This window comes from Aristolochia californica, unplaced genomic scaffold, assembly GCF_029961685.1.
Source record: "Aristolochia californica isolate CCGP_79_NKW_82.1479 unplaced genomic scaffold, dmAriCali1.0.hap1 SCAF_1, whole genome shotgun sequence".
Taxonomy (NCBI): domain Eukaryota; kingdom Viridiplantae; phylum Streptophyta; class Magnoliopsida; order Piperales; family Aristolochiaceae; genus Aristolochia; species Aristolochia californica.
The window spans coordinates 3,027,738-3,047,363 of NW_027181770.1; the positions used below are offsets into that span (position 1 = coordinate 3,027,738).

General features: G+C 37.7%; 2 protein-coding genes across 8 annotated transcripts; one reads left to right on the forward strand and one right to left on the reverse strand.

Annotated features, from left to right (window-relative positions):
* Positions 1-14,422, forward strand: LOC137942451 (lysine-specific demethylase JMJ27-like). 7 transcript variants are annotated; one of them, XR_011110569.1, is made up of 16 exons: positions 1-1,028; positions 1,135-1,302; positions 2,262-2,392; positions 2,631-2,739; positions 2,821-2,953; positions 3,062-3,125; positions 5,504-6,233; positions 7,114-7,443; positions 7,573-8,628; positions 8,704-8,776; positions 8,905-8,990; positions 9,129-9,248; positions 11,271-11,341; positions 13,761-13,840; positions 13,935-14,006; positions 14,203-14,422. XR_011110569.1 is itself a non-coding variant. In XM_068788105.1 (15 exons), the coding sequence occupies exons 1-14, from the start codon at positions 363-365 to the stop codon at positions 11,497-11,499; spliced, it is 3,774 nt and encodes a 1,257-aa protein (XP_068644206.1). In that variant the 5' UTR covers positions 1-362; the 3' UTR covers positions 11,500-11,515; positions 13,761-13,913. The 7 variants fall into 7 exon arrangements, 2 of the variants coding, with proteins under 2 accessions (XP_068644206.1, XP_068644224.1); XR_011110565.1 differs by lacking the exon at positions 14,203-14,422 and adding an exon at positions 11,463-11,515 and having other exon boundaries at positions 13,935-14,072; XR_011110571.1 differs by lacking the exon at positions 14,203-14,422 and adding an exon at positions 11,463-11,515 and having other exon boundaries at positions 7,621-8,628; positions 13,935-14,072.
* Positions 14,423-15,016: 594 nt separating this feature from the next.
* On the reverse strand, positions 15,017-16,821 carry LOC137942476 (aspartyl protease family protein 2-like). Its single transcript, XM_068788141.1, has one exon. The coding sequence runs from the start codon at positions 16,675-16,677 to the stop codon at positions 15,229-15,231; it is 1,449 nt and encodes a 482-aa protein (XP_068644242.1). The 5' UTR covers positions 16,678-16,821; the 3' UTR covers positions 15,017-15,228.
* Positions 16,822-19,626: the final 2,805 nt, after the last annotated feature.

The following is a 19,626-nucleotide window of genomic DNA, read 5'->3' on the forward strand; positions in this document are numbered from 1 at the left end:
GGTCGGGAAAGGCCAAAGTCAGAAGCAACAACAAACACCTTCCTTCATCGCTAAAATCTTCCATGATATCTATTCTATTCTGTGTCGGAAGAAAGTTTGACGATCCAATTCCAGATCGCATAGAGGCGGAGACATGACGTGATAGCTCTCTGATATTTAGTGTTGCTCTCCGACGTCTCCGTCAGATCTTCCTAACCTCGACCTTCGCTGTATTCGACAAGATGTCGAGTTGATGGGACTTGAAATTTAATTGAAATTTTGCGTTCTGCACTTTGCTCTGGAGGACAACGTTTGCAGTACAGTTTGATCTTGGACTGTGTCTGGACTGTGTCTGCGTGGCAGTTTTTTATCGTAAAGACTCCATGGATTCGCGATGCGGTCCAGGGGGAAGCAGTAAATCATCTGGAAAACCTGTCTCCAAAAAGCACGATCTGGTGTCCAATGTCAAAACTCGAGACAGGAACAAATCTAACATTGATGGAAGCGGTGAATTATTCGTAACCCAGGGAAATAATAGAAAGAGGAGGAGAGACGCGGATGAAGACAACGAAGATCGGGTTGGCCAGGGAAGGAATGCGAAGATTGGCAAGAAGGGGGTATCGGATAGCGTGAAGAAGAGAGAAAATAAATCGAGCGTTGATGTTGTGGGGGAGGCGAGTGAGACTGCATATCTCAGAGAGGAAGTTTTGAAGGACAAAACAGGAGCGAAATCTTTGTGTAAATTAGATAGACAATGTTCTACTGCTGACAAGGAAATGAAGGAGGTTGTAGCAGAGAAGATGAATATCAGTGAGAAAAAGAGGAATTCTGGTGAAGAAGTTCGAGGCTCCAGTGAAAATTCCAGAAGCAGTATGGGAAGGATAGAAGTTTGTAGTTCTAAATTAAATACTGCGAATGACAGCAAACTCTCTGGTGAAAAGAGTATCCGGGATTCTAAAGACAAACAGAGGAAATTGAAGAACGAGAAGAGGAAACCGATCGTGAAAGAGCTTTCTTCTGATGGCACAAGAAGCAAGAAATTATTATCGGTAATCTATTTTCCGTTGACCGTGTTCATCGTTTTTCCGTATAGATGCGTGGGAAGTTCAGGCATTTGTTACATTTCAAACTTCTGAAAAAAAATCTATTTTTTAGATACCCACGAATGGGAGCAAGAAGCCTAAGATTATAAGAAGAAGCAAAGATGCTGAGCTTTCTTGCAGTTCTGGGGATGGACAGAAGAGTTCAAGCAAAGAACCAACTGATCCTGGTGTAAGGAATAAAAGATATCATGTAAATGGAGATGGATGTGCTATAGTATCCGTGAGTTATTTTCTTCTTCTCGAACTTGGAAGTAGATAGGTGGTCATGTTTATTTTCTTGAGTCTCCGAAAGGGTCTTATTTGCATAATAATGAAGCGCGGATACAACCTGAAACAAACAACAAAAAATTATATTACTTATGGAAGAATTGTTGTCATTTACTTGATGCAATCAAGTTTTATTGGTAAGCTTTTTTCTTCTTCTGGGTCCAGCTTTCTGTGTAAGAGAATTAATGTTTATGGAATAATCTGTTTTCCACCTCAATATATTGCATAGTTTAACGTCTGTCTGCCTGCTGTCAATCTTGTTGCCACAATTTGTGTATGTGCGGAAGCACATTATACCGAGTTAATGTGAAATACTTATTGTTCATTACAACTTGTGTTGTGTATTTTCTTTTCCATTTTTCATTACATTAAAACCATGGTACTCTGATCAAAATATTTTCATAGACGAAAAGGAATATGGACTTAGGGGTGTGTATTGGACCTCAATTTTATCGTAGAATGGTTTATTCGTTCGTTCCACTGTAAGTTGAACTACATGCTTATCTGTATGTATACTAGAAGGAATTTGGACTCAAGGCCATGTCAGTTAGGTGCATAATTTTCTTAAGTAAGTCATAAAATTAGATCTAATTGCTTAAATTTCATTTATTTCTTTTTATTGTCTTCTGGGAAGTTGATTCTACACGCACTTGGTTTCCCTTTCCCCTAGACTTGAACCCAAGAACTCACACTAGCTGTTTTTAATATTTTTTGTTTCACATACCCCATTTAAGTTTTTAAAACTTTGGTATTTAAATGATAAAAGGGAGAAAAGTATTCAAGATGACAATCTTTTTAATATAATGATTATTTAATGGGTGAATATTTGAGTGCTGCAGAGAGTTGGTTTGACTACTCTGCACTTTTAACCCTTTGTATTTGTTTTTAAAATATTGAATTTATATTTTCCAGAAAACAAGAAACAGTATGGGGATTCAGATGAGTCTAATGTGTCATCAATGTCAGCGGAATGACAAGGGTGGTGTCGTCTTCTGTTCCAGCTGCCAAAGGAAGCGTTACTGTTATCCCTGCATAACTAACTGGTAAACACGCTTTTGAAAATTATTAATGCTTCAATGTTTTTGAAGCACAGGAGACATTATCTGGAGTCTCTCCTGTACTCTAAAGATGTTTCCTTCTGTAATCTTTGTCAAATGCATTATCCTTAATCTTGCAGGTTATTATTATCTTGTATTTGACGTCTTTTTTCTATCTTCTTTCTAGTTGAACTTTGGGATTTTCTTGTTCATATCTTAGCTGTATTTGAAATCAATGATCCAGGTATCCTGAGCAAACAAGAGAGGAAATTGAGGCTGCTTGTCCAGTTTGTCGTGGCAATTGTAATTGCAAAGCATGTTTGCGTAATTTCTTATCTGTGCACAGGGTTGTGGTAAAGTCCATGTATTCTTTAATGTATAGTGTGTAAATTGGATTGTGGGAATCATAAAAACAGAAAATGTGTCCTGTACAGGATCACGGGAAGGAACCGAATGCTAAAGTCAAACTAGAAAGGTTGCTCTACTTGCTAGATAAGGTTCTACCTCTCCTTAAGCAAATATACGCAGAGCAAAATGCAGAAATTGAAGTTGAGGCCAGGATACGAGGTAATCCAATCTGGTATATGGCATTCCAATGGAGGTACTTATCTGTGTTTCTATACATGTTAATTACACAAGTCTGTTAGATATGCTGAGGTAGTTTGGTTCTTTTAGGAGTCCAATCATCTGAAGTAGAGGTCACCAGAAACATGCTTGCTAAGGGTGAGCGCCTTTACTGGTATGTACTCATACCCTTTGGATGTTCATGCATGTTTAACATTTCGATGAGTTAGTTTTCAATGATATTCCCTCTTCCAATGTTTGCTATGGGTTAGTCTTCAGTGCTATTTCTTCTTTCAATGTTTTCAATTCATTAAGGCTAATCGAATTTGTTCAAGTTCTCTGCTCATTCCACTTGTATGGATGACTAATCATTTCTGCTGAGATGAAGCACCATTCTGGCTATGTGAAAAATACTCTTAGCAAGTATGAATCATGAATGAGATTTGAAAAGAAAGAAAAAAGAGGGGAATGTAACTGACATCCTAGTGGATATTGACATGTTCTTATGAGGACAAATTTGACTTTCTTGAGTATGTACCAGTGGAGTTCGTTGCTTCTCTTATCAAACTCTAATTCATTCCAACCCTTCCCCCCCAAAGAACTTTTTTATGTTGAGAGTGCTTTCCCTCCCATCAGTGAAGGTACTGGTTCCAAATATGACCTGTATTCATAAGATTTGAAAACTGTAAGAAGGATCCCTACTCATTCTAGGTAAGCATAGAACTTTTTAAGTGTATGAACTCATATGTTGCTATCAAAGAAAAAGGAAAACAAATTGTACTAGACTTATGGTGCACAGGATGGTCTCCATTATGCATCCATGTGATGAAGTTAGCTGGGTTCTTTTCTTTTTTTTTAAAGCTAACATGGTTCTAGCTTTCTTTTTATGGGCAATGGTGGGACTGTGCAAAGTTCTCCTGTTGAGAAGAAGTCAATCATAGCCAATTAATGGCCAATTATTGACAAAGAAAATTAAGGTGCTGAAATATTTTGTTGTTATCAGTTTGCTATTACAATCTGATCATCATTATTTCCAAACACATTTTAACACCTCTAAAACTTGTAGTGTATGCTCTATTATGAGCATTATCACTAGTATTTTTTCTTCCTTGAAATTTTCCTGTCCACCTCAAGGTATTGGGATGACCATCAGAAGAAAGCTCTTGAAGCTGGGCAATTTCTTCACAATTTTAAGGATGTTGTATATACATGTTATTTTATGAAGCACTTTGTCCTATGTCTTTATCGTTAATTTTTCACATCCTACTTTCTGCTCAAGCACGGCTGATCCTGAAATTAGCTTCCCTAAGTGTATCGCTTGATCCTGAAATTTCTGCTGATTATTATAGTTTTGTCATCTGGGTTGAGCATCATAGGTGCTTTTTCTGCATTTTTGCTGTTAAGTAGGTATTCCTTTTGGAGTTCACATATGAATTGGGTGTGTGAGTTGTTTAAGTGAGTATATTCAATCTTTAATTCTTTGTATCTGGCTTTATAGCCCTAAAAAAAATGATTGCTGATAAGGGTGGCAAAATTTGTCATGAACCATAACCGGGCCTGAACCTCAACCGTTTATTTGACCTGAACTTAACCCAAGTTATAAATGAGCTGCATTCTGGTTTATTTACTTTATCCTATTAATAATTGGGTCAGGTTTGGTCTTGACATTAGGATTTGAAGAATCAAATTTAACTGGTGTGGTGTACAAAGGCCTCACTGGACCAAATTGCCCTTTATTATAGTTTTTTATGCTGAAAGTAAACTGTTTATCAATTAATGTAACTTTTTTATAGAACTTATATGTTTATGGTCTTTTTTATATTTTTTTAGAATTTTATTATTATTTATTTTTGTGTGGGTTGACTCTCACCTGACCCAAACCTCAGAGTTCTAGGTTTAAGGGTTTCAGGCCAACCTGTTTGCCACCAGATTCAGGTCAACCTGACACATACAACCCGACCCATTGCAGCCCCTAGCTAATAGTAAAAGTTATCTTTGCATCTTGAGGAATTTCACAAACGAAACTTAATGGGGTTATAAGTTGAAAATATATAATTTCACGTCATTGGTCCACTTTAGTTCAGGCTTAAGACTTTGTAACTATACTATTGATTGCTAGGGTCTTGTATAACTCATCCATAAAAACTGCACTTTGCTGTCAAATTTCATAATTTGTTAGCTTTTTTCAGGCATAAATAAAGATTACCTTAGTAGTTGAGTTCAGTTTCTAACTCATCAATCTACATGCAGATCCCATACATGAAAGAATATCTTTAAAAAAAAAACTAAAGAAAAAGAAAATGTATCCTCTCCTTTATTGACAAAGGAAAGTTGAAAAAAAAAATCTCATCTGTGCTGATGATAGAAATTTGTTTATCTGCTGGTGAACTTGGGAAAGAATTAGTAATAGTGAAAATTTTACTTCCATTTCTCACAATGATATTGAAGAGTGTTTCTAGTGTCTAAAGATAATACTATTTTTAATTTCATACAGATTCGTGATTTGTTTTGTTGTGTATTCAATTGACCATAATTAATTGATTGATCCAACAGTGACAACTGCTATACATCCATTGTGGATTTCCGCAGAAGCTGTGCCAGTTGTTCTTATGATTTGTGTCTTTCCTGCTGCCGGGAACTCCGAGAGGGTCACCAGAATGGGAGCACTGAAGTAAAATCTGCTGCGCTGCAACTCGAAGGAAAAAGATTTGGCTGGGAGAGCCAAGTGGTGCTTGCAAACCACAAGAGAATTATTGACACTTCCAGTTCTTTTCTTGAGTGGAGGGCAAATGAGAATGGTAGCATTTTCTGTCCTCCAAAAAAACGAGGTGGTTGTGGAAAGCAGATACTTGAATTGCAGAGAAACTTCAAACGTAATTGGGTGGCCAAGCTGATTCAAAATGCCGAGAAACTTACTGCCGACTGTTCATTCACTACTAATAAAAGATCTAAAAAGTGCTCTATATGCCCTCCTCTTGGTTCCCATCCTGGAGATGACAAATGTAATTCCAATGTGCGAAGAGCTGCTTTTAGGGAGAACAGTTGTGATAACTTTCTTTATTGCCCAAATGCTTTTGAACTTGGTGATAGTGCTATTGAACACTTCCAGAGCCATTGGGTGAATGGAGAACCAGTTATTGTTAAAAACGTGATGGAAAAAACATCTGGGCTTAGTTGGGAGCCTATGGTGATGTGGAGGGCTTTTAGGGAGACCGGCAGCAGGAAGAGCGCCGTGGAGGAGAGACGAGCTGTGAAAGCAATTGATTGCTTGGACTGGTGTGAGGTTAGCTCCATGTAATTTCTGCCTGTTTTGTTTATGCATTATTGGCCCTTTTTAGGCTTAAGAAAAAGTTTTCTTGGTTATGATATGACAAGTAATTAATCAGGGTTGTTTATTTTTCTCACCATGAAGAATATATTCCTAATTTGTAGTTGGGTTAGCTCAGATTGCTGACGGAGCCATGGGCTGTAAGAAGTTTTTTTTTCTTTTCTTTTTCTTAAATGAAGAAAAATTTCAACACCCACCTGTCTAAATCATTTTCCTATAACTAGTGACACGCACAGACATGTATTGCATGCTTATAAGTGCATACAGATACACACGTGCATGTGGGTGAATATATATACCTGGATGGCACATACAAGGGTTGATGCAAGTCTGTATCCTACATCGTGTTTGCATGATTGGAACTATTTATCATGAGCAATAAGCCTATAGCCAACACTGAGTTTATGTTTATGCCTTACATATATGTTTATTTTTCCATTTTATAAATCGATTGATTTGATGAATTATTAAACCAAATTTAGTATATCCCTCTTTCACATTATCTGTCACTTACAGGTGAATTCTGTTATATCATGTGTCATGACAAGTGGTTTGTATTATGTAAATGAGATATAGCCCAAAAATTTTAGGTAGAGAACTCTATTAGTGTCTATAAACTACACTTGTCTCTTTCTCACTACACACACGCGCACACACACTACACACACATATATTTGTGTAGCATTTATTAATTATTCCTCTAAATATCAGTTTGTTTCTCATAGTTTATTACTTAGTCTAGAGCATGTTAATATCAGTTTGGTATAAGAACCTTATCATTTGTTTCCACCGTCATTATGGTATCAGTACAGATTTCTTACTTCTTCACTTGCAGGTAGAGATCAATATTCATCAGTTCTTCAAAGGTTACTTGCAGGGGCGTATGCATACGTCAGGATGGCCAGAGATGTTGAAGCTCAAGGATTGGCCATCATCAAGTTCATTTGAGGAGCGTTTACCTCGGCATGGTGCTGAGTTTATTGCAGCACTCCCATTCTATGATTATACTCATCCAGAATCTGGTTTGCTAAATCTGGCAACTAAGCTTCCTGATAATTGTTCGAAGCCGGATTTGGGGCCAAAAACATATATCGCTTATGGATGTAGTGAAGAACTTGGAAGAGGTGATTCGGTGACAAAGCTGCATTGTGATATGTCTGATGCCGTATGTATATGGCTTTTGTTGAAAGTTTCAACAGTTTTCATTTTATGTTACTCAGTTTTTAATTCTTTCCCAAGTTCACTACATGACTTTCTTTCTGTTTGTCTCAAGTAGTCCTTTATGTGCCCTCAGGTGAATGTTCTAACACACTCGACTGAGGTGAATTTTTCTAAATGGCAGCATGAGTGCATAAAGAAGATGCAGAAGAAACATGAGGAGGAAGACTTAATAGAACTGTATGGAGGGAAAAATGAAGCCCCCAAAGAAAAAAAAAACGTGGATAAAAAGGGACCTGAGCTAGCAAAGAGTGGGGTCCATGTTGACAGTTACCTAGAATTTCATGAAGACAAACTCGTTGAAAGTGGGACGCCAAACTTGCTTGAAAAATTAAACTTAACAGCAGAGGTTCAGGACAATAATGTAAATTTGCTGAAAGAATCTATCTCACCAATATCTGAGAATGTACTTGAGAAGAATGACCTGAAACTCGATGAAGTTGATAAAGACATAGTTCAGCCAGATGATCTATTTGTCAGGGAGGCAGCAGATGCTCTATGCCTCTTGGCTGCCAAAAATTTGAAGGACAATGTCTGTCTTGAGTCCAACAATTTGCACAAAGAAGATAGTCAGGAGCAAAAGGTGAAATTGCAAGTAAACATGAAGGGTGAGATGGACAAACTGGTTGAAAAGCACTCCTCAGATTGTGAACTTGATAAATATGCGAGGATAGGTCAAGAAACAAAGAGATCAGATGGCGAGGTATCTCTTAATAATGAAAGTAGCTCTTGTTGTCAGGGGAAGTTTTTATCTCCAAAAACTGTTTCCACAACCTCTGGTTGTCCCTCAAGTAGTGTAGATGCTGCCCATGCGGTAACAGCTGATGCAAACTCCTGCAAACCAGAGGGCATCTGCAATTCATCGTCCTACTTAGATGTATCTATACACGAAAGGCTTGAAGAGAAAAGTGTTCCAGGGGATTGCCCCTTGCTGAAAAATGATTTTACTGTTCCTGGGGCTATGGAGTCCGATACGGTAAATAAGTCTTTGCACATAAATGGAGATTCAGAACTTGTTTATGGTGGTGCTGTCTGGGATATTTTTCGTCGGGAGGATGTGCCTAAATTAATCGAGTACTTACAAAAGCATTGGAGAGAGTTTCGCCATATCAGAAGCCTTCCTGTCAATTCTGTGAGTATATTTTCCTTGTCTAACAGTACTGTTCATTAGTGTATCTTTTTCATTCTCTCAATAAACTGCTTTCAGGTTGTTCATCCCATTCATGATCAGACACTTTATTTGAATGAGAGGCATAAGAAGCAGCTAAAAGAGGAATTAAGTAAGTGATGTTTCCATCCTTTTTTTTGTTGAGTAAAGTGAAAAATTATTAAGAGAGAATATACTGGAATTATTACAAAAAAACTAGAAGCATTCCAAAAATACTTAACTCAGCTCGTTCTTCCTCAGATATTGAACCTTGGACATTTGAGCAGTATCTTGGGGAGGCTGTTTTTATCCCAGCAGGGTGCCCTCATCAAGTGAGAAATAGGAAGGTTCGATTGTCAAACCTTGCCATTTATTTCAATTAGAATGTAGTTTCTGTTTTCTCATCCTTTTTTGTTTGGTGGGAGATTTGACCGTACCGTATTTCTTTGACTGCACTACTGAAACCTTTTTGTTTTTTTTTTCAGTCGTGTATTAAAGTAGCCCTTGACTTTGTATCCCCGGACAATGTCCAAGAGTGTGTTCGGTTGACAGAGGAGTTTCGTCTGCTCCCAGAGAACCACAGGGCCAGGGAAGATAAGTTGGAGGTAAAAAAATTTCTTTTACATATTAATCTCTTTCTTACTATCTTTTTCTCACCGTCTTTTGTATGTTTTGCTTTTTCTTTAAAAATTGTTGCTGTTCTAAAAAACAAAATAAAAGAAACTGCGTATGGTGGTCTATAATGAACTTTTTGAATCTTGAAGCAGCTTATTGTAATGTAGTAAGCCATCTTTCCATGTTCTCCTTCTTGTGATTTTGTGATATTTGTATTCTAAAGCCACCTTTTCTTCTTTGCCCTTCCATGTGGGAACTTCCTTTGGGTTCCCCATTATTTTTTGTGGGGGCAACCATAGAAGAACAGGGGTCCAAGATAGTTAGAGAAGAAGGAGAAGGAGCAAGGACCCAGAAATTCAGCAATGTGGCCAGTCTTTCTTGATCCATATTTATGCCATATATACCTGATTTCCCTCTGTTAACCTTTGACCAGGACTAGCTCATACAAGGACAGCAGTGCTTTTATGTTAATTGCTTGGTCTACAGATCCGTCCCAGAAACAGACCGTATTGTTAGCAAATTGCAATAGATAGATTCTGAATTGGTCATCATTTACTTCAAACCTGTTATTTATTTATGTTGCTGTGCCCATAGAGAAAAAGGAACTGAGTGCTTCACCTTCCATGTTGAATAGCTGAGGGAAAAGTGGTCCCCTTGACTTCAGCTCCTTGAACTTTTGAAAAAACCCTTAACAGTGTGGTTTAGGAGGAGGGGGAGATTGGCAATGAGATGCAATTTCTTACCCAAAATCTCCATTTCTTATTCCCGTTTGATTCTGTTAAATACCTTCTCCAAGTTTAATTTGAGTGCTGCTACTTTATTTTCCTTGTAAAGATCAACTAATTAAACTGCAAGACCTTGTCCAGAACCTGGTTGCCCTCAATGTCTGCATATCATTGGTGATGTAAAAAAGGGCCACTTAGAGCCTGTTAACCAAAACTTTAGTGATGCAGTACATTGTAATTTGAAAGATCTAGCTGAGAAATATCTAGGGACAAGAGATTACCCTAATGTAATTCATGTTTATGGAAGAAGAAGGAAGATAAAGATTCACTTAAAAAGACCTGAATTTCCTATTTTAGGACAAGTTCCAAGAACAGAAAGTCCTATATTAGAGATCTAAATTTCACTTCCCTATTTCAAACTTTCTAAAATTAGAAAATTTATTGAATGGGCAACTTCCTGATTGTATGGGAAGCATCACTTAGAGAGCAACTTGTTATTTTGGTTGAAAGCTCCAATCAATTTTTTTTTTTAAATTAGTGGTTTCCTGTTTTTTTTTTTTTTTTCTTCTTCTTGTAGAGATCAACTAGCTCATAAGCTACAAAGACAATTAAATTGGCTTTTTTCTTCTTCTTGTAGAAATCAACTAGCTCAATAAAAAACACTCTGCATATAATTGGTGACAAAAGGAATGGCCACTTAGAGCCAACAAGCATTCTGCATATCATTGATGACATAAGGAAGGGCCACTTGGAGCCTGTTGGCCAAAACTTTAGCCAGCAGCTCATAGGAACTGGGAACCAAACTAATGGGTCGATACTCTTTTGGTGTTTCAACACCGGCTTTCTGAGACAGTTTAATGTGAGGAATGAGACACCTATACCTTTGGAGAAGATGCCATTGTCAAAAAAGTCCTCGAATACCTTGAGGGCATCATTCTTGATGAATGCACAACCTCTCATTTAGAATTCTGTAGTGAATCCGTTGGAGCCAAGCGCTCTATCAAGAGTTATTGTGTTAAAGCCGTTTCTATTTCCTCGACAGTGAAAAGTTTTCCCAGGGATTCAGCAATGCTTGCTGGAAGCAACATAACTAGAATGTCCTTGAGCTTCAGTCTGCTGGGCACTTTCTCATTGTATAGATCTGTAAACAAGTTGATAAAAGCATTAGAAAATCTCATTTTTATTAAATGAAAGTTTCCCCTTGATCATCGTTGAGGATATGAAAGTGCTAGTTGCTGTGTGCTTTCTTGTCATTGATTTCTAAGGTACTAATTTTTTAGTTGACAGGTAAAGAAGATGGCTCTTTATGCAGCCAGTGCAGCTATCAGAGAAGCCTTTGATCTCATCCCAAAGCTCAGGTGCGTTCTGATTTAGTTGAATTTTTCAGTTTTACTGTTTAATCTATTCCAGTGACAGTTTACCGATTTTATTATTCTCAAATTTTTATTTTTATTTTTTTACCATTTTGTTTGACAATAGTGACTTTCAGGAGCTGTGCCTGTTGGTTTTGGTCTGATAAGTTAGCTGGTCAGGTTGAACTTCTCTGCATATTAATCTGCCATGACTCATTTTGCTTTTATGTATAATCAATTGTAGCTCCTTTTTTCTTATGTTCTTCATATGTTTTCATTGAAATCAGTTGCACCCCAGTGCATTATATTATTCTTGTGCTGTTAGGAGTGGACAAAATGAAACTCGAAGTGACTCTTGGAGTTATGGGTTTGATCAGTTGATCTGTACACATGCTCATTACAGATCACATAGGCAAGATAATGGAATTGAAGGGGAAAAAGGCAACTTATTGGCCATTTGTGATTTAATTTTTTTTTTTTTTTTGAATGTTGATCACAATAGCCCCTTACCCTAGGTGAGACTTGAACTCAAGACTTCACAATTAACATCCCATCTCCCCCCTGTCGCCACAGAGCCAAAGGCCCAAGTCACCTGATTTACTAATTTATTTGAAAAAGAAATATGTTGTTTATGCAGATTGAGTGAGTATGAAAAAAGAAAATGAGAATACAAAGCAGTAAAGAAAGATTAAGGTCTGAGATAAGAAAAGGAGGAAATAACCAGAGCATGAGAGAGATGACAAGAGGAAAATAGGGTTCAATCTAAGTTACAGATATATTCCCCCCTTTCTTTCATTGACTCTCCTAAGACATGCAACAATTATATGACTACACCTGTACTTAATTTATATCAAGGGACTATTATTTATTTATTTTATTTTTTTAAATTGATGAGCTTTTATTGATAAAGAAGTAAAAACAAAATTAGGGGAGCAATCTTGTTACAATAAGGGATTGAAAGGAAACCCCATTCTTAGCAAGAGAATCAACCTTAGAGTTGGCTGACCTCAGAACATGAGTCCAAAAACAAGTAAAAAAGTTGGAGATATCTTTACTCAACACATGTATTCCAAATAATCTTGGTTGTCTTTAGATGGACAACATCATAAGCGACATGTTCCTCCATGCAATTAATCGGCCAAGTAATGACTATAGTTTCTTCCTTGAGTCATTGAAGCATGAGTGCTTGCATGTGCACATTAATGTTTTGATCTGCAGTATGCACGGTTTAATCTTCATTGTGGATTATGCATGCTTTCATATTGTGCAAATTGGGTAATTGGATGCAAACATATGTTATATTTTGTTCAATCCAGTAAGTTTACCTGGATCCTTGAACCAATAGTTATGGCAGAAAATCAAGCAATCGGCTAAAATTGCAAGCCCTTTATGAGATTTGGGCTCAATCTTTGTAATTAAGTCCTTTAAAGACCTCAAAATGCAACTTATCTTTGGCTTTTCCCCCAACCCAGTTGAATTGTGTGCGAAGCTGCCATTCTGTTCCTTGGAGTTTGTAGAAGGAGAATCAATTGAGCGTGTTTATTTGCACTTGCTGTTCACCCTTCTTAACAATCATTTATCTAGGTGAATTTTTTTCTTAAGTAACAATGCAACATTGAAAAATAAAGAGTATAGATTCAACTTCTCTTAAATTAGGTGCTGTCTTTTTTTCTTTTTTATTTAACATCTGGTTAGATCTAATCCCAAAATTTTACATTTGCCTTTCATCAAATTTTTTTCTTATCTTTTATGTTCAAGAGTCATATCTTTTCAAATTTTCTTCATATATTTTTTATTTTTAATGATAAATTGGAGAAAGGGATACATCATAGATTTTGGCAAGTTGTTGAGTAGGATGTTTAGGGAGAAGGTTGCTGCAACCAACAATGGTCCAGCCTCCTTTCCTCCAAAACAAAACAAAAGGCACAACATTATGTGCATAGACACTTGCCGTATGTGGGTGTGGGTCAGAGGACTTGTGAGTATGTTCATTTTGTTGTACAGGTGATTAGAGGGTAAATAAATGTGTTCATGATAGTGTTACATGTTGTAGTTAAATTGGAATCTTGTGCACTTTTGACGCATATAATTCTTCTTGCAAAATTCCCAATCCAGTGGTGAGCTTGATCAACAAACTAATATTTAAGATATTATACAATTTAGTCTGTATAAATAATGCATTGAATATAATATATGGTACACATTGATTGAATCAGTGGCTAAAGTCATTTGAATTGATTGAACTAAAACGGCTCACCCTTTCCTGTTCTATGGCAATGACAACATTTGGTTTATATTTTTCCTCTTGTAAGATAAAGTATTGCTTTCAATAATTACTTCTCCAAAAATCGTAATCACTCCAACATTCGGTAGGGAATGCCGGTTATTTCTGCTGTGCCACTGACGAAATTGCCTTGTTTGACAGCACCAAGACTGAGAAGACAAAATGAAAGAGTGAGAGTAGAGCGAGGAAAGGTGGCCCTGGAAATCACTTGCAAGCATTCGGTAAATCTCATTTCCTTTTCTCCTTTCCGTCCGGGATATTAACTTCGGTTAATTTTTGAGAAAGAACTCGGTCGAGTTTATTCTGATTCTACAGGAAAAAGGAAAACAAGAAAATGGATGAGTCCATGGAATGATTGGCAAGTGAGAAGATTCATAGATGAAACATGTACGTGCTTCAAGTTTGAATTCTAAACGTTGCACGTCAATTTGTGCAATTCGAATTGTAAATAGATGATGAATGACATTTTTAAAAAATCTGTTTTAAACTTTTATCATTAAGCTTATGAAAGAAATTAGTATTAATGTTAATTCTTCGTAGTCAAAATGTACCGGTGATGTGGTTATTGCTTTTTGTTGAACAGCTTGCAGGATACTGCAGCCGGAGATCTAAGACGCGGCCAAAGAAACTCGAGTTCTAAGTTTTAACCATACCCATTCAGTGGCAATTGAGAAAATATATATTTTTTTAGAAAGGTAGAAGCACCAGATCGAAGAAGGTTATCTATTATTAGTACAAAATTTAGTCCAAAGTTCAATTGGACTGTAAATATTAACCGAAGGAACAAGTTTAAGAAAATACCAGTGTATAATCAAAATCTCTAATAATCACAAATATACTACAGACAGTATAGGGGGTCAAGCTTTTTCTGCTGGTTGCTGATTGGTGATCGAGAAGACTTTCGATCTGATTGCTGCTAACCAGGTAGGTAAAGGAGACGTCATTAATGTAACCTTATTTCACTGTGCCACAACATTAGTCCTACACGTGAGGGTCGATCTAACATTTAATGAGAGTAATTACAGCATTGAGATTGAAAGAGTGGCTGCCAGAAGGGGCAAAGCCATGTCATCTTTGACGCAGCCCTTCACTAACTTCTTACTATGAATATACTAATGGGAATTTATTATTTGTACATCTGCCCTTGAAGTTGCCTGCAGGGTCTCTGTCCTCTTCAATCACCTTAGACCTTAGAAATATGTAAAGAATCTGAGTTGTCCCCAACTCAGAACATGTTTGACCATTAAATTTGCGAGTCTCAATTTGACTCGAAGATTGGGAGCCCGGGTTGGATCGCATTTCGTTAGGTAAAAATGTTTATAACCTCCGAACTCATGGTCGCTTGACTCAACGTGCCCTTAACCTAACATGGACTTCTCACTATAATTTTGTAAGTGTGATTAGAGTCGCGTTACATTACATACATGATACAAGTACACTTGATAATTCCAAGCAAACAACATACGGCCGCGACTCGATCAAACACAGCCACCAATAAAAAGTTAAAAACCCTAGCCGTTTTTTTTTTTTTTCCTTTGTTTGTCAGAAAAAAAAAAAAAAAAAACGTCCTTTTCGTGGGACTGAAAGTCATGTGCCATAACCCCCTCAATCACGTGCACGCTCGCGGCGCAAACCCGACTCTGGAACCCGCCCCGTCGAACACCACGCGGAATCCCTGTTGCTGAATGTTCCCGATGATCGAAATCATGCTGGATGTGGGAGCAAAGGCGAAGCAGAAAATGCCGTGAGAGTCCACCGGAATCAAATAGTTCGCCGCCGGCAGCGACACGTCGGCGCCGTTGGCGAAATGCAGCACCACCGTCGGCACCTTCACCTCTGTCATTCCGGCCAGATTATAGCAGGTGTCGAACAGCACGAGCCCGCTTGTTCGCTTCAGGTCGGCCGCGCCGGCGCGGAACGCATCGCGAAGTGCCTCGTACTGCGCCTTGAACAGTCGGGTCACTGACGTGCCTGAATCCACGATGACTCCGCCATAGCCATTCTCGTCTAGTCGGAAGTCCGATTCCGAGATCCCCTTGACGCGAGTCCCGCCGACGGAGATTCCTACCAGACCCACGTAATAGAATGTGTCCAGCTTGGAGTTTTGGAGCATCGGCGTGTAAACAGCGGATCTCGGGATGGCCGATGGGCCGAAAATGACCGAAGATATGCCTGCTCGTGAACCCGACGATGTCCGGTCGACGAGGCAGTAGGAGAATTTCCGGCCGTAACGCCGGCCCGCCTGGGAGGGGAAAGACAGATTACCTCTGCCAAGACCGAGTAAACCGGCAGCTCCGGCGAAAAGCCCCTCGTTGTCGTGACCGCAGCCTAGTGCCACTCTTGGCAATTTTGCGCCTCGGAATGTCAGCGTTTCGGTTGAAAAATCCCCAAGGGTGAAGGAACCATCGCCGTAGGACACCTGGTAGAGACAAGTCTTGCCGCGGCTACAGCCAGAGACGTCAAGCTTCCGGCAGATGGGCGATTGACAAGAGAGCGCTGCGTATGACTTGGATTTCGAGGGGTCGAAGATGGGATCAGACTGGGTGTAGCATTTGCGGCAGGGAGCGCACTGCAGCCAAACGACGTCGCTTCCAGTATCCAGCACCATGTAAGTGTTTCTCACCGGCGTACCGACTCCGATGCGGGTAAAATACTCTCCGCTGCCTTGAGACAGCCCTGACACAACGGAGCTGCTAAAGTCCTTTGTTCCCACTCCTCTTTGAGCCCCCCGCCGGGCAACCTTCGAGGCGATGGCCTTGACACGGAGGGAGTCCCTTTTCAGTCGGTGCTGGAACAGCTCTTCCGCCGTCGCGTTAGACAGGGAGTCCCGGTGCTCCAACCGGAGGTAAAGAGACGTTTCATGCTTCTCACCGATTTCCGTCTCCGTCTCACTTAGGGCTTCCAAGTAGCTCCACGAGAGATCCGACTGGAGGGGAGGTGTTTTCGTCAGCGGCGTCAAAACTAGAGTCTGATACTCGAGCGATTCATAACCAGAGAACGAAATGCATAACAGGAAGAAGAACAATGGAGACAAACGGGTAAGCTTTTGAAGCTCCATGGAGCTCAAAGGAGAGAAAGCGAGCTCTAACTACCCACTACAGCGAGGGTGACCGAGGAGTCGGAACGATTTATAGAGAAGAAGAGATGAAAGTGGTTTTCGAGAAGATAAATGGAAGGGCAGGTTTTGAAGTTGGAAGTGGTTTGCAGGTTGGCCTGTGGAAGTAATAAATTACTTTAGCAGAGGAAGAGGAAGGTGGAGATAACATGGAATGACTGAAATGCCCTTATAATGGACAGAAAGGACAGTAGCTCGAAGGGTTTGTTTGTTTTGAGTGATTATTAAAAGCCTCTCGTTTTATTTGGCTCCGGATCTCGGAACTGTAAGCGTTTACACTGGCAGCTTCTGTAATTTATCCGAAATAAGTAACTATCGTTATTAATGGAGTATTTCCCAAATACCGAAATTTCGTATATAGTTAATTATTAAATATAATTAACAAATTTCATATAATTTAGAGGCTAAATTATTATTTTATTTTAAATACATTTACATTTAAAAATAAAATATATTTAAATTAAAAAATATAGTTTTTTTTTAGAATAAGGGACAAGACAAGAGGGGGGGGGGGGAGAGGAGATTAATTGGGTGAGAAGAATAAATAAATATATAGTTTATTTTTATCTCTTATTCCTAATTGATTAATTGGGTGAAACGAAAATAAAGATATCCCCAATAAAAGGCCTATTTTACTCCCTAATTCGGTCCAAAATGAAGTGAGAGGAATGGGTTTATTTTTAAAATATAATAAAATAAAATATATACAAAAAATATATATTTTTAAAATAGGTAATTAATTAATTTAATTTTTTTATCAAATTTACTAATTGTGTTATGTCAGTTGTCCTTTATGTTTATATTACAAGGTTGTATACAAAATTATGATATCTAGACGATTACAACTGGAAATATAAAACTAACAAGGTCGTATATAAAATTATGGTTATAAACAAAACAAGAGTTAAACTGATATCAAGGCTGGTAATTTCTTAGTTACCTAATTTACCTTTTTTTATCCAATTATGACAATATATATTGTATAGAACAAAATTTATACTAAAAAATTTAATACTAATTTTCTATGGAATGACTCTTGATTACCAAAAAAATGGAAGATTGTAATAAATCTAATCCATAATTTCATCAATTTTCAAATGAAATTTTCATGTTTAAAATATGCCTAAATTTTATATTTTTATTATTTTTATAAATAAATTTAGTACAAAATTAAAGATTAGAATGAAGTACGTAAAGTATATCGCTAGTTTTTTTAGTGAGAATAATATGATAAAATTGGTAAATAAAATTTTATATTTAACAAATTTATGATTGGATTTTTAGATATTTACCCTTAAATTAAACAATATTAGTTGATTCCTTTTAAAAAGAGTTAAAAACCTAAAAGAAATTATTTTTTTATTCAGAGAATTTTATTGAAATAAAAATTTGGTTAATGAGTTTTTATATAATAAATTATAATAAGTAATTTGCGTATTTCTTAAAAAATCTAAAGAATGAAAAATTGACATATACAATATGAGAAAATTGCTATTTTATTCACTATCAACAACGATTACTAGTGAAATTGCGAGTGATCAAGTACAAAATGAAATTCCAAGAAAGCAGAGCAGAGACGAGAGTTTCATGCTTTAGGTAGCTCATTTGCAATCGATCCCATTATATTCATTGGGTCGGATGCATTATAACACTATAAACTCTATTAAGGAGTGTTTGCATAAGAAAATGATATACCATAGGTTACAAAAGTTATTAGGACTCTTATATACTATGAATTTGTATACTTATTTTTAATGCATACTTAACTTAGTATAAATGTATTTTATTTAGTGGCATTAAAATTCATATCTTAGGGACAATTAATACTAGGAAAATAAAATAATGGGAAAAATATTTTTCATTAATTAAAATTTGATTATAAATAATTCCCTTTGATGGGTTTTCTAACATTGCAGCTATCATAGAAAACGGCAAAGAAATAGTTGTAATTTTAATATTTTATTATAAATAATAAAAAATAAGGTTAAAAATGAGGTAAGTGATAAGAACTATTTTGGTGCTTCTTGGTTTAGTTTTCCGATATTTTCTTAATAGAGCAATAGATTTAACCTAAGCACCTTCTTCCGATCTTCTACAGCTCCGAGGGGCGGCTTGGGTTTTTCCTCTTGCATTTACGAACCATCGGTAAAGCAGCAGCCTGAAGCTTTTCCTGTTACCTCCCCTTTTAGATCTTGTTCTACTCCACAAGAGAAACGGTACCACAATTGTCCTGGTTGTCATGGATTCTGTGATGTTTTAGGATCGCGTGGACCCAATCGAAGCAGGAAAATGATTAGGAAACAGTGACTGTGAATGCATCATCAAGAAGGGGGTTCCCCATTTTCAATATTTTAGTGGTTTTTGTTGAAGTTCTTTTCATCCCACCGAGACTGTTAATAAGAAATTCGGGACCAACTGCTTATAGGTCAAAAGTGGTCCGTCTCTGCTTTTCACGGCACAAGACGGACCACCGTGGTAGCGGGGCTTTCCGCGATTCTCCCAATAAAGGGATTCTGCAGAATTGCACTGTCGAGTGTCGATGATTGATGGCGGAAAACTAGAAGCAGCGATATGCCAGAGAAAATAAAAAAGCCGAAGCTTCTGCGTGCTGCGTGGAAGCGCCGAGTGTGCTTGGATGGTCGTCGCAACCTGACACACTTATAAACTGTGAAGAACATAACGTCAGCCATCCCAGTTTCTATCAATTTCCTTCTTGATTCCACTGATTTCCTGACAACCCATGTTCAAGGCACCGGAAGTGACGATTTTCTCCGTCCAATCATGACAAACGTCCGTCTCAGTGACTACTATAGTTACAAAGTTGAAGTGGTGGGGGCTGGGGAGGAACGGTCCCGGAATTTCTTTTTGACCGGAACAGTGGAAGTTTGCTGG